General features: G+C 46.3%; 1 protein-coding gene across 1 annotated transcript in view; it reads right to left on the bottom strand.

The window, feature by feature from the left end:
* Window positions 1-15,264, bottom strand: part of si:dkey-220k22.1 (multiple epidermal growth factor-like domains protein 9) — a 106,221-nt gene extending 90,957 nt beyond the window's left edge. The window contains exon 1 of the mRNA XM_062554731.1: window positions 14,577-15,264. Coding sequence (XP_062410715.1) covers window positions 14,577-15,126 — 550 coding nt within the window. The 5' untranslated portion in view covers window positions 15,127-15,264. The remainder of the gene's footprint in view (window positions 1-14,576) is intronic.
* Between the last annotated feature and the right edge of the window lie 611 nt (window positions 15,265-15,875).

Here is a 15,875-nt window from a genome sequence, read left to right as displayed (position 1 = left end):
AGTATGTGACAGATGACGAGCTTTGACGGCAAGTACTGTAAATGTACTAATATTTCCTATTAGGTTCTGACCAAAAAGTTAGAAGATAGAAGACGAAATTGCAGTCGCAGAAGCCGAGTTGGTAAAAGATAAAATAATCGGACTGGAAACAGGCATTAAACAAAGCCTGCTGAGTATCCTTGATACATACGCCTTATATAATGTTCTGTCTATACGATCAGCCAGGCGGGTGACATCAAGCTGATGCAGCATCCACCATTCATCCTGCACTCACGGAAAAAGTGTGATCACTTTCACAGATCAGATACTTGATTATCCTGTCTGTACATTCCTTTCAAAATCATAACAGTACAATCAACAAAGGCCCAGACTAAATCATTTTTTATCTGAGTGGATTTCAGGGGAAATCGTTTGGAAGCGACAGTGTTTACAGAACAAGATTTCCAGCCCATTGCACCATTTAAAACAGTGCAGAAGTTCAAATATTGCTTTTTGATGCAAGGCTGCGCTTTCTGACATTTCAGAGGCTGTGGGAGTTAATAGTGTTATGTTAGCAGGTAGTGGCCAGCGATCTGACATTTGACAGAAAACAGACACACACAGACACAGACACACACACACACACACACACACACACACACACACACACACACACACACACACACACACACACACTCTTCAGATAATGAGTGGTGGATCCCTGTGGTGTGTTTACAGCATGTCCGCCAGAGATGAGATCCAGCCATTAGGGTGCACCCCACCACCTCCCGCTCCACACACACACACACACACTGCCTAAGTGCTGACACAAGACTGTCTCCACGCAAACACACAGAAATAACAACGCCGAGACAAAGTGCAGACCACAAGAAAAGGGCAGAGCAGCACATCCGCTCAAGCAAACCGATGGCCCGCGCAAACCTCTCTCTCCGTGACATTTTCTTTGGATTGCATTGGCAGTGCTGAGCCAGCAGACATATGGCACGCTATTTACCTTCTGCTGCAATTCATGCAGATTTGAGACAAATCTGTGAATGAGTCCCATCTGAGTTTGGAGGGATAATCTCATGCTGTGGATTAAGGGGGGAAAAAAACAACAACAGAGCACTGGAGCTAAATTACATGACTGTGTGTTCCCATGACGAACGCGGGATGCGGATGATGAGGCTGTTGGGGTGTTGGGATGTGGTGGCGGATGCTGGAGCGCGTGTTCTCCCACAGTAGCAGACTCCAGAATCGTGAGCTCATGGACAGACAGACAGACAGACAGACAGACAGACAGACAGACAGACAGACAGACAGACAGACAGACAGACAGACAGACAGACAGACAGACAGACAGACAGACAGACAGACAGACAGACAGAAGACGAAGCAGAGGGAAACAGACTCTGACAGGTACATTTATCCGGGACGCCGACGAGCATTCAGTGGCACGCCTACATCCCGAGCAGAGTCGGAATAAATCCAGTCGGGCTGTCACCTCACCACTGCCGGCTTTAGGAGAAGCCTGACAGAAAAAGCTGATTTTCCGTATAGCCGAGCTCAGCTCAGCTGGGCATGGCTCAGCACAGCTCTCAGGTGACACTTTGGATTTCTCCGACAGTTCTCTTTCTCTTTCTCTCTCTCTCTTTCTCTTGATGGCAGATAAAGAGGAGACGGAGTATAAAGTCGTGTGGCCTGGACTAATAAAGTACAGCTGCATCGCAGTCCATCTGCATATATCCCACTACGGGCTTGATCACAAACAGAAAGAGCCGCCATCTCTCTACTGCACTACAAGTCTCCTCCCTGATGGGGGACAACACCATGACAAGTCAAGAGGAAGGGGGGAGTACAGTGCATGCCCATGTGTCTGTGGGCAGCTTGGTATGACTGGTGACCCCCCTATCAGTCATCTGACGCCAGGCTGCCAATGTGGTCTTCTCCCAACCCAGCAAGGAACACCCAGCAGGCAGCAGGGTTTGCAGATTGATGGCAAGCAGATGTCTCCATGAGGAGACCCCCCTTCTGTGTGCTGTAACCAGACCACCAGAGGCTTACAGCATGAGGGAAAACACAACTGCGAGAGTTGCACATTTCCAATGACTTCATGGGTGTCTATCGAGCAGTGCCACACAAATGAGTCTCTTTTTTTCCCCCTTGATGCGGTGTCTTTTTATGGCGTCCTCTTGGTGTTCTATTTGCTATAAATCTACACTAGTATTCCTTTGAAAAAAAAAACACATCGTTTGGCAACGCCGCCATTTCAGTTCTGCTTCACCGGGCGCACACACACTCTCTTTACTGGAGAAATTGAATGGAGTCACATCATATTATCCCCGGTTACAGTGGATGGGTCTCCTGCTGGGCAACAACAAATTGTGGACCCACCTGCTGGCACTGCAGAGTATATGTGCAGCAGTAGGTAACACACACCCCATTGTACTGCCCCTGTATCTCCTTAACACAGTCTGCCCGTCACCTATATGGAGCTAAGAAGTGAACCACTCAACCAAGTGAGCCATGTATACGTACTGTACACACAATGCCTCACTGAAATTCATGTTCAAAATTCAGTCAGACATTTATCCATCTATTAGATTAGAAGTCTTTATTGTCCACTGCTATGGGAATTCATCTCTGGCCCCACAACATATAGCACACACTTAAGCAAGACTACACAACAGGTACAACATAAAGCGCACACAAGCAAGACTACACAACAGGTACAACATAAAGCGCACACAAGCAAGACTACACAACAGGTACAACATATAGCGCACACAAGCAAGACTACACAACAGGTACAACATATAGCGCACACAAGCAAGACTACACAACAGGTACAACATAAGGCAAACACGAACAAAAGACTACACAGCAAGTACAACATAAAGCAAACACAGACAAAGACTCCACAGCAGGTACAACAAAAAGCAAACACTATGTTGGTATCAGTATTGATATGCATAGCTAAGTAAAGGAGGCACACATGTGACCTCGATGTTGTCAACACCCTTTTCTCGATACTATCCTGCAGGACAACAAACACAAAAAAATAAATGACAAATTCCATTATGTCCCTATTAACACAGGGTTTCCTCAGCCAAGTTTCAAAGGACAATAGGTCACGTGGGATGACACATGCCATTAGATCCTCATTGATTTGGGGAAAGTCATTGATCCCCGCCATGTGTAAACAGAGCATCTTCCCTGATTTGCAGCATGTTCTGCTACATGAGGCTCCCTACTGCTGGGGGAGGAGGGGAGGGGTGGGGTGGACCACAGCATCACCACCACTACGAGTAATCTCCCAACGAGGTGCCTGGGAGACATTCAGAAACTAATTAGGCTATCCTCCCATATTGCAGGCGCAACTCACTGGCCAAGGCCCCTGCTGGGTGTTTTGCTCATGTTCCGTGGCTCTCTGCAACGATGATATCCTAGTAGTGTGTGTGTGTGTGTGTGTGTGTGTGTGTGTGTGTGTGTGTGTGTGTGCGCCGTGTGCACTAGGCTTCCGACAAGCACGGCTCAAATGACTCCAATTCCCCAAAGTGCTGGAGAGGTGGGAAACAGAGAGGAGGTGCACACACACACACACATACGACTGACAGCAATCTTATCTCCATCTGCAGTCCAGCCTTCCCTCCCCTCTAATAGTGCCTGTGGTGGCAACAAAGCCATCCTTGAAGTCCCTCCAATCAGGGTAAAAGGATATCAGTCGGCCATGCTCCGGTTTGTTTCAGATTTATTAGGAGTAAGCTGGATGAGATGTGAAACACAAGCACACAATGTGGTGTCATTTTAAGAACATGGCTATTACTATAGACACATGGCAAACAGAGCCAGAGATATTCAGGGCCATTGGACAGGATGATGACAAGTGTGTAATGAAATGTAACAGCAACACGATCACTGTGCTTTTCGCGAGCACAGCTCATCCAAATCTGTAAACCGGGGTGAACGATTTACTCAGGTTACACGGCATCCAGCGACGACACGAGAACAAAGGAGAAAAGCTGCTTACGGGCCTCTCCTCGTGCTGTCGGCCGTTGTTTGCTATGGCGGGATTACCGACGCAAAGTCTGCTCGTTCCCGTGACCGCTGGCTCACCGGCCTGTCTCGCCGCGCTTTTCTTGTCTCACAGCTTTGGCTTCCTCCATCTTCCTCTCTCTGTTGTTGGTCTTCTGGCTCCGAGCACATGCAGCGCTGGGATCAGTAGATTCAGCCCTGGGATCAATAGCCAGACGAGCTTTGCATCAGCAGCGCTCAAGAGTCTCGTAAACCAGCCAAAACAACCCGTCGTTCTATCAACCGTCACCGCAGTGCCGTTCAAATTGTACTGCTCATCAGTCTGCAGGCGCACTAAGCCCACGAGCACATGGTGGCGCCCATTACAACAACAATAAGTTGACCGTCACGGAGATTCCATATGGCTGAGGTCAAAGAGGTCAAAGGTCAGATTCACTGGGGTCAAATAGATTGGGGTTACCAGACAGGTTGTCTCGGGACTGTCAAGCCAGACGAGTTCCCATAAAACCTCTGAATTACTAACAAAAATCAAATCAAATCATAAAGATAAATGAATCTCCATTAGAAAATAAAATGGCTCTCTATGGCATTTCACTCCAAACAGCATGTGCTCTTCCGATTTATACTGACACAGACACATACACACACACAGACACACACACAGACACACACACACACACACACCATAAAAACCACAAGCCTCAGCATTTCTCTTAAAAATAGGTAAGCGAGGAGAAAACTAAAACAGATGAGTAATGAGGTTGTCAGCTGGGCTGTGAAAGTGAAGTGGAAGCAGCCAAGTCTCCCAAGCTCAGAGGTGGGGAGGGACTATTCCTGTAGGCCTCGCACGTTTGAGCTCCTCACACTCCCTGTGGACAAGAATGTGAAGATCTGGCCTCGCCATTCCACACCACACACCACAATCATCTTTGACCTCCTCACCATTGCTCTCCACCACTCATACCCGCGCTGCTTTCGCGCCAATGACTCAGCTGGCGATATCCTGACTCCCTTTCACTTACACCAGCCGCGCACTGCAAACCTTCTCCAGCGGTGAGACACCACTTACGCACCAATCACAGGACACAGGGAGGGGGCAATCAGCTGGGGGAAAGGGAAGATGGAGAACTGAATGAGGCTGAGAGGGAGGGGAAGAAGAGAGAGTTCAACACAGCAGGGGGCTGAGCAGAAGCAAGAAAAAGGAGAAGAGAGTGAGATCACCACACAGGAACCAGTGTGTCTCTCGGTCATGACGCTGTGCGGTTCTTTTCCGTCTGAAGGGGCTGATGGACAATGACAGAGCTTGGTTAAAGGACACAATGCACGGCACAATGGCAATTAAAGCACTCGGCTCTCCCCCCGTCCTCTCCGAGCCTCCAGCGGTGCATACATTTTCTGCTCCATAGGAAAGAAGTTATTCGGGCCCTTTATGGAGACAGAGGCGACGGACGTCTAAGAGGAGCCGTGTGCAAAGGGCACTAGCATTTAACGCTTCAAAATACCTTTTTTTGTTCTTTAAAAAAGACTAAAGGCAGCTTTGTTTGACAGCTTACCAGAAAATAACTGCCATTCTGTTTCTTCTGTATTTTGATGCTTTTCAGGATTTCTATTATATCTATATAGTAAGTAATCTATGTGACCACCATGCACTCCCTTCCCTGGGACTGCTGATGCCCCATAAGGCTCCATGATCTCCCAGTGAACTGTGCTGAAAGCGTGAGCAGTCATCCATGACTGATCCTCAGCCAGTGGTGGTGAACTGATAGAACTGATTGCATTAGCCACAATGGCTACTCTCAGAGAAAAGATGACATTTGTACAATAAGTGCAAGTTTGGCAAAGCCTAAATGTGATAAACAATGAAACATAAATGCAAATGCTAATACAATATAATTTGATAATATGCTCAGGGACTTTTCAGTCTCTCAACAATTAAGGTTCTCCCATTTGGTATTGCATACGAGCAGCTGTAGTGCGTCAGTGACACTTCCAAAGCTATGTAGAGGAGTGTACCATTAAAAAGAAAAGAGGGTCCAAAACTTAAGTGTGGGTCACTACCCTCAAAGGTGGGGTCAAGCTGACAAGACTTTACAACAATGACCTTGAACCAGGAAAGGTCATGGGAGCATGGGTCTGATCCTTGCAGAATTTGAAACAAAAGTTTTCCTATACGGGGTGGAATGCCAACCATCCACAGGATTTTTTGGCAGGGGGATGGGATTGTGTTGTGTAGGAAACAACTGAGACAAGAGAAGGGAGGCAAGAGAATGTGACATCCAACGGTGTCTATATCGGCTTGCTCTACAGAACAGAAGATGGGTGAGCTAAGCTTAACCATGATGATACAGGGGAGGTACACACATTACTTCAACCGCCACCCAATGATAAAACAATAATTAGTCATTTGTCTGTCTGTCTGTCTGTCTGTCTGTCTGTCTGTCTGTCTGTCTGTCTGTCTGTCTGTCTGTCTGTCTGTCTGTCTGTCTGTCTGTCTGTCTGTCTGTCTGTCTGTCTGTCTGTCTGTCTGTCTGTCTGTCTGTTCGAAAGATAACTCTTTAAAAAGCTATGGATGAATTGCAATAACATTTTCAGGGAAGGTCTGAAATGACCCAAGGAAGATTTTGGGAGTGATCCGTATCACCATCTTGATCCAGGAAGTGGTTATGTATTCGCTTGGCGGAGGTCTGCGCTCTCCGAGTGCTTTTCTAGTTTATTTTAGATTCAATTTCCATCATTGGGCAAAAGAGTTACAGTTACAGTTTAAAAAGGAAAATGGTTCAAAACAATTAATGCTATACCATAGATAGACTATAACTGGGCTGACAATGACATTACGACGTCATTCCAACAAAACAACAGACTTATACATTCCAGCAAGGACCACAAACACTTCAAATCCCACCACCAAGTCAAATACACAAGGGAATCCTTGTCTGGAGAAATCCATAAATATTCCAAATATGATAATCATTCCCTGTGGCAAAAAGGGAATTCTGGCTAGAAAAATGGAAGTATTACACATTTGATTATACAGTGGGAATATGCCATTTTAGAGGCATACGGTGAAAACACACATTTTCATGGTGGTTTAACCTACTCCCACCACCATTCCATAAGATCTGAAAGAACTATTCTGCGACTGCTGATAAGACGCTGTCTTCCATGGAAAGTAAATTATTCAGTATGGTGGGGCACCCCTGCAGAGAGCAATCTCTTTTTCCTTCATTGAGCCAAGTCTGAACGAAAAGAAAAAGAAAAAAAAAACCTCTTGCATGTGCCTTTACTACTAGACAGAGCACAATCGACCATCAGACTTGTAGAGGTCTTGGCTCAAGAAGCAAAACTACCTTCATCTTTCACCTTCAGAACTAAACTACTTTCATATTTTGGTTCCATCCACGCACTGAATCATTTTGTCCATCACTGCTTCCAGGAATAAAGGAACGCTATTTATTGCTAATGAAGAAATCTGCTGGCGGGATCATTTTTATTTATTTATTTCTTTAAAGACACTGTTCTGGTCCAGCACTCCCAGGTACAGGTATGGGAACGCAGGCCTGTCACAGCATCTCTCCCATAGCCTGCAGACGACTCATTCCCCTCCTGCACTGGCAGGCTTGATTAAGAGCTCAATGATGCTAGCGCTTTCTCTCCCATCAACTTTAACAAGGCCAAGTTCGGGGTGACCAAGCCCACGGAGCTGAAGCTAACAGCAGGGCCCAATTACTAAGGGGAGATTGTGGTCCCAAGGCATCTATTTAAAGGCTGTAAAACTCGCCGCAGATCAATACAAGCCATGCGGTTGTCTCCCCACACCGCAGCTAGGTTACATCTCTTCCACTGGTTGTGAGGCAGAGGTAGCACAGTGCTTAGCGTTGGTATAAACCTTGCTTCAAGGAATTTCATAAGGCACTTCAGCAAAAATAACAGAGAATGGTATTCATTTGTCTTTGCTCTGTGTGTGTGTGTGTGTGTGTGTGTGTGTGTGTGTGTGTGTGTGTGTGACGCACCTAATGCCCACAGCCAAGAGAATGATAGAGAGTCTTATGGAGGATGAATTAAGTGATTAAAAAGTGACTTGATGCAAATGCAACCACTTCTATTTGGGACAGTTGGCCAAGTTGACAGCAGAATACCTCAGTGGGTCTTTCCAGGTCAGACGACAAGAGAGCATGTGACTATTCACATCCACTCCGATTTGAACTTGGCAAGCAAACAGGGATACGTTCCTTTTGCTATGGTGTTGTCACATTATCGACCAAGGAAGAGAGGTGGCTAAACATGAAGTGAAAGGACACAAGTGGGAGAGCAGTGGCCTTTACTGTGTGCACACTCACCACTTCGGACAAGAGGAACAGAGCCAAGCAGCAGTGCCCCACACACACACACACACACACACACACACACACACACACACACACACACACACCCTCTCCGCTGGCCTGTCGGCCCTCTCTCCGCACCTGAGCGTAATCATGACTGCAAACGCTGCTGACATTTATGAGTGCAGAGGGTGCAGCTTGGTGAAGTGTGTTTACATAACACAAGGTGAAAAGTAAAAAAACAAAACAAAAGGGAGATGTGCTGGGCTGTAGGGACAGGGGCATTGAGGCATGTGTGTGCGGGTCCATGTGTGTGTGTGTATTATGGCATATTTGAGAGACTGGGGGAGGAAAAATCCACATGTGAAAATCGTTTCCATCCCCAGAGTCCCTGCCATCTCACGTCTATTACCATTATTACAGCCAACCTTCATTGTACTACTGGAGCTGAAGGAGCAGAGGGGGGCAGGGAGGGGCAGGGGGAGGAGGGGGAGGGGGAGGGGGACGAGGGGGGGGGGGGCTACACTGGCTTTCAGCTGATCTGGACAGCCTTCTGGGGGAGGAGAGAGCAGAGGCAAGTGCCATGAATGCTAAACAGCCCACACAATCCCCTTTTGACGGCACTGGGAATGCCTGGGACTCTGCAGAGGGACCAAAATATGAGGATTTATGAGGTTGCTGATGATGATGTAGTCCGTGCGGCTGAGGTGACCCCTGCACATTAGCCCTGGGAGCCAGGACGCTGTATGATCGTCCATTCGGCGGCGTTATAATGGACCTTTGAGATCCGAGTCATTGATGAGAGTGGGAGGGGGTTCAAAAAGAAGTGCTCAGCATTCAGCAGGACAGCCAAGTGCGTTAGCTGTTGCTTAAAAGGATTAAAACACCAATTCATCCCCATCACTCACCACAGCTCTACTCCTGGACCATCTGTACATACAGGACAGTCTGAGGGCAGTTAATATACAAGTGGGATCCATCCCTATCCCGCACATTTACCAACACAAACACACACACTTACATACTGTATGCACACACACGTGCATAAAATCGAGTGCTAGGAATCCATTCATGTGTAAAAACATACATTTAAACACAGCTCACTGTCATCTAATATTAAACCACTAACACAGTGGTGCAAAGTCAATACAATTCTAATGGTTCTAAACTGGACTGGGGTTCACACTCCACTGCAGCATGCACCTCAATGGATCAAGTCTCAACGCCTGCCACCGAACAGCAGAGGAAGCCAGGATCAAAGCATGCTGGAAGAAACTGGATTACACTAAATTGGCTGTGCACTGTGAAATGTGACAATTAAGGGGGGGATTTCCCCTCGACTTGCCCACAATACTGAAACACGGGCAATTAGATTCATAATAACTACCTAGTTGTGGCAAAAATAAACCAGTCGCAACAATGCCCAATTGTCCTCTGGGGTTGAAGAGGAAGTATCAGGCTGAATAATAAAAAACAGCAACCTTGAAACCATTTAGGTCTGTAAGGCTTCACATCCGCGGCAATAAAAGAAAGCCTGCTCTGTTGTGCTATTGAAGTTTTGTTCCCTTTTCTCAGAGGAAGTGATGGATGGCAGGAGGCAGGCCACTTCTCCCACCTCACACTCAGTCGATTCAGCCCAGTCAGAGACGGCGGTGCCCTCTGTTACCCCTGGCAACCTTACGGGCAATCGTAACCGGCTGTACAGGACTGCTGTGCGCCGAGGCCCTGTGGGAGCAGCTGGTTCACCTTATCAGTGCCAATTCGGTCGGCCGCAGCCCACACGTGGTACGAGGTCTCCCGGCGCCAACCAACTAGGAGGGCACAACTCTGCAGTCGGCACCATGTGAAAAGTCTTCATTGTGAATTTGAGCGTCAGCACATAGCACTGCCCTTCATGCAGGACCCATGCAGGAGTCTAGTGTAGTTTATTGGGTAAACCAGGTTCTGCATGGCTGTGTTGCCATGTTTTTGGTATTGCCACAGAAGTCTGGCTCAGCACTGGCTAATGGCAGACAGCTGGCTGGAGGTTGACAGGCCAAAAGCCACTGGGGACACAGGAGCAAAACGCCATTCACAGCTAGGCACTGTACAAACTCCCTCGACATAAGCGAGGCACATCCATAAGGATATTTTTATAGCCTTCCCTTTCACATGCTAGACGAGGGTTTAAGTGGATATTATGAAGTTCCTCTTTTAAATATCTGGCTTTACGAAGCTCCCTAAGACAAATCTCTGATCCGAAACACAACCTTTACCTTTTACTCAGCATAAGCCTTATTACAAACACATACGCCAGGTAAACAGACATGGCCTTGCTTGTTCAAGGTTAAGTCAACACTGAGTGGGTACAAGCCAGGCCTGCTTATCTCTGCTCTAAAATCCTCTCGAGAAACAGCACAGGTCTGCATAATTTCAGCACACTGGAAATGTGATATGGGGGGATAATTGAATCATTCTTCCTCACAATCATTCGAAAGAGATATGATCATAAACAAAATATTTATTTCTTCCCCATGCTTTGCACATAAACTGAAACTGAAGACAAGGCCCTGCGCTGTGAAAACTGATGTCAAAAAGTAGATTACATTTTCACCTCGCATTAGAGTCATTATGTGCATCCAGATATTGCAGAGGCAAAGTCCCACACTAGATCCACACACCGGAGCTCATGACAGCAAGCAATCCTGCATGCTTACACACCCTCATGCCCGCCCGCCCACCACACACACACACACACACACACACACACACACACACACACACACACACACACACACACACACACACACACACACACACACACACACACACACACACACACACACACACACACACACACACACACACACACACACACACACACACACACACACACACACACACACACACACACACACACACACACACACACACACACACACACACACACACACAGGTTGGAGCAGGAGAAGGATGAGCCCTCTCTTGCTTGGCAGCAGGTAGATAATGCATCATCATAGGGCCGTTAAGGAAGGTCGTTTGCCAGCTTGCTGACTATCCTCGATCAGAGCTGCCCTTCAGACATTAAAAATGGCACAGAGCTTGATACCCTGCCCCTTTCTCCTTGTGATTTAATGGAATTCCTTGAGACTAAAAGCACAGTGAATCAGAGGGCAATTATTTTGCACTGACACAATGTTTGGATCGCGGGGGCAATGGATTTCTCCATGTTTGAGTTACATCACATCCTACCACACAGAAACACACACATACACACACACACACACACACACACACACACACACACACACATTAGTTTTGAACAACATCAGAATCTTCATCTTGATACCTGAGTGTGTTCTTGTACTCATGCATTGGGCAGTAGCCATCCAGACTGCAAATTGGCAGAGAAATTCAGCTAAGGGCACCTGTATCTACAAACATGGCTCTGGACGGTTGTTAATGGAGAGAGCCAAGGGAACAAAGCTTGGCAAACAAGTGTTGTTGGCAAAAGGACTCTCCTGAACACACCTGTCCTTGAAAAGGCTTTGGTAAACTGTTCATCTTTTAATGAAGGCCTCTGATACCCACTGGATACACACACTAACATACAGTAGTGTTGGATGCAGAATGTTTGTGTTGTCACGGAACACCGGAATAACATCCAGCCAGCGTGGCTGGAGTCGGTTGGATCGACTTTAGACAGTCTGCCCAGCAGAACGCCAGATGGAAGGCTTCAGGTCCATTCGCTTCCTGATTTGAAAGGTACAGAGCCGATTTCTATCATGACAGAATGTGAAGGGGGGGAGAAAAAAGAACAATCCGTCTGTCTGTGTGTTCTCAAAGAAAAATCTACCTTTGATTCTTCCCAATGCTGTATCAAATAATGGTTTTCTGTTCTAATAAAGCCTTTGTCGGCTTACATAATGCGACAGACTAGAAAGCCAAACAGAGTTTGTGATATTGGCTGCTTTAGTCCTTACAAAAACATATCGCCCCCCTATGATCGGATATGCAGAGAACCAGTGCTTTCTCTTACTGTATGAAGATTTGGTTGACACATCGTGTAACCCAAAACTGGACAGAAAGGTGACACTAAACAAACTGAAATCTCTGTGTCCTCCAGTCTGTCAACAAGGTTTTCATTTATCTCAGCGACCGAGAGGTATTATTGTGTAGGAGAGAAAGGCTCCCCGCCCTAATCATTCGAGGAAAGCAAGCTGTGCTGGAGCGTGCAAGCATTGCAAGACTGTGTGGGACTCCGGGGAAATGATTCTACAATTCTACATGCTGGCGAGTGAGTTCCATTATGGCTCTGGAACACTCAAACAGCAAATAAAACGCTTTGCAATACTGTAGCCTACTCAGTAGAAATGTTTCTATCTATAGACGGGAAGGCATCTTCAGGGGCTATTTTGAGGAACAAGTAACGATCAAGACTTTGCTTCTAATTGGTGGTAGCAGCTATTGTTGTCATTAGATAGTAATGCAGAGCTTCAGTAGGCGATCTACCTGACAGGGAAGGACTGGATTTCAGATCAAAGAGAGGCAGAGCAAATCCAATACTTTGTTTTGGGTATTCAAAGCTGCTATGTCCTGAGCCAGCAATTTCCTGTGTGTGTTTGCAGTGGGCTTCTTCTTGGTGTGTTTAAAAGAGCCGCTCCAGTCTTTCCAGAGTGCTGCTGCTGCTGCTGCTGCTGCTGCGGCAGAGAGATGTTTGAACTGGGCCATTTGCAGACTGTTGACTTCCCCCAACCCTGTATATACAGTTACACAGAAAAAACATACACCACTCCAAGGGCTTTCAGCCTTCATCATCACCCAGTGCCCTCCTCAGAGCTCTTGCAAGCCCCCGTCCGTGCTCCGGGATTGCTTCCAACTGTTTATAGATTCATAGTGTTGTTCCTAGACTGGGTGCAGGCGGTGCAGTGGTGGAAGGGGGTGGGGGGTAGGTGTGTGTGGGGGGGTCTGCACGATGGGCTCCAGGAGCACACTGTGTGTGCATGTGCATGGTTCATAGTTCAGCTCAAAGTGACACACTCTCTGCTTGGAACAGCAGCTGTTGACAGAGGACATCTGTTGCCCTGCGGCACAGAGTGAACATAGGTGTGCGCTGAATGATCGATCTCATAATCGTCATAGTGGCATTTTATGAGAGTTAACTTCTGTGTTAGTGAAATCGAGTCAAAGGGTTGAATAAACAACTGCCTTCGTTAAGGACTAGCAAAATAAGCCTTGGTGTAGTAGAAGGATGCAGTGTGTTATTTCTGATGTCGTTTTGGTGCGTTGCAATGTGGACTACAGTTGTACAGAAATCAGCAAAAAAGGTCAAATAGAAGAGAATGCTGAGGGGGGGCCAGGTGACTTCCCCAGGGATGCATTGCTGCACCTGAGTCCCATATGGGGTAATTTATCACAACCTGCTCCAAAGAAATAAGAAAGCAGAAAAAAATGGAGACAAGGGTAATGTAGTTTGACAACATGGCTGAGAAAGGTGAAAAAGAAGAGTGTATCCTACAGGGTGACCAGTCTATACCCTCAGTCAGTGACACCCTGTAGAACGAAATGCTGCATTCAGCCACTTTTTCACTGTTAACTCTTTGCAGCCCAGAGAAACAAATCAAAACGTCGGCTGCCTTTCTCTCCACACAGCCAATGGGAGTTTATTGGCTGAGGATGCAGCAACAGAAAAATAACATTCCCACTGCCATTCTAATGTTTTTTCACACCAGTTTGTTAAAATGCACCAAATTCCAGTGTTGTGTATTGCCTGACGCTTGAATGCCAATGTTTATCAAGCACTAATAGCCTACTGTAGGGAAACAGGACTATCCAGCCTTAAACAGGAGCAAAGTGGAATGCGTATCTGCATGTGAATAGTCTATTAATTTAATACAAACTTGAGTCATCCTAAGATTACCGGTATAGCCGGTTATAGTTATTCCACTTATTCAGTTGAATATCGCTTGTGTATACATGTTTTCATTGTTTCAGTGATTGCCATATTAGTTAGGCTACATACTGTACAGTACATTTACTGTGCTCATATGCTGGCGTATTTCTGAATCAAACTGAACGATTAATTCCTAAACCACATTTGGAAAGTAGCATATTTCTATGGCGATTAAGCGTTTATGGCGGTGTGTGGGATTCAGGGGAATTTACTTGTTCGTTGACAATCAGTTCAACTTCAAGTGTTCAAGTGTTTTTCACCTTTGTCCACAGGGCGCCGACCAACACAACGGAGATAACGTTACTCACCTTGCCTATTGTCCATAGTTGTGGTGGGGACAGGTGGCACAGCAGTGCTTTTCAGGATCTCCGTACTGGATGTTACGGAGGGTGTCGAGTGTTCAGTTGGTTTTCCAGTAATGCTCGGTAAGGCACTTGAAATACGTGGATACACAGTAGTAGTTCCAACTGTTTCAGCCTCAGTTGTGATTTTAATGTCTGCGGTTACGTCCCTGCGTTTTACCGTAGGTTCCATTGTTTTAGTAGACTCTGTAAAAGTACCAGGGGTGGTTGTCAGGGACGGGGTCATAGCTTCTCCTAGGGTCTCGGTGGTCGGAGTTGTTCTGGAGAAGGCAGAAACAGTTACCATCTCTCGTTTATCATCAGGTAAGTGGTTTGGCATTGTGGTGGTGTTGTACAGTTCCAAAGGCGCATCGGAGACCGCACGCGGACGCCTTGAGATAGGCGAGTCATTGTTATCCCCGGCGCGAGGTGCAGCACGAGATGAATCAATTACGCACAAAAATACAAGTAACCAAAAACCCAGGGATGCTAACATATTTAACTGGCTGCGCTTCATGCTGGTCCTTCAACTCCCCATGTGAACCTCCGTGAAGTAATCCTGCAGGGGCGACTTCCGTGGGTGCTCCTTGCCCTCGTAGTAGAGTGCCGTAATAGACTCCGATACTTTGTGTTGCTCGTGTGGATCCCAAGGCACACTCTGACAGCCCGCTTCTACTCTCTACTACTCTCATTACCCCAACCAAACACATGCAAGACAAGTGACTCTTGGATGATAGGCATGTCCTTCCACCAATGGTAAGAAGATGGGAGGGGTCAAGGTTGTCCGAATGAATGTTATCCTACACTAGTTTGAAACAGAATTCTCCATGATTACGTTTTAGATAAAAACAAAATAATAGTGATAAAAAATATATATTTCTTAAAAATAATTTTTAATGAATTTCAGCCACAGATCAACACAAAAATTATGATAAGGACAAATATATTTTATAATTTGTATTATTGTATAATTATTTATTGAAAAATAAAGTAGGTGTACCCTCTAGCCTACATAATACGATCGCCATAAAGAAAACACAGGTAATTTGTGTTATAGGCTATAATGATAACCCACATTCACAAAACTTTCTGCTCGCGTTTTGTATGCTTTTTTTGGGTCTGTCATATACCGCCATCTTGCGACGAATAGGGAGTATTTAGCCTACATGATAGGCTTACTCTACTGGAATCAGCATGTTTGTTCTCCACATATAGGCCATCACTGGTAAATAGGAGTCTGTGTTGCCATGCACTTATGAATCACCT

This window comes from Sardina pilchardus, chromosome 14, assembly GCF_963854185.1.
Source record: "Sardina pilchardus chromosome 14, fSarPil1.1, whole genome shotgun sequence".
NCBI classification, from domain to species: Eukaryota; Metazoa; Chordata; class Actinopteri; order Clupeiformes; family Clupeidae; genus Sardina; species Sardina pilchardus.
Note: the sequence above shows the minus strand (reverse complement) of the source record. Positions and strands in the feature narration are given on the sequence as shown.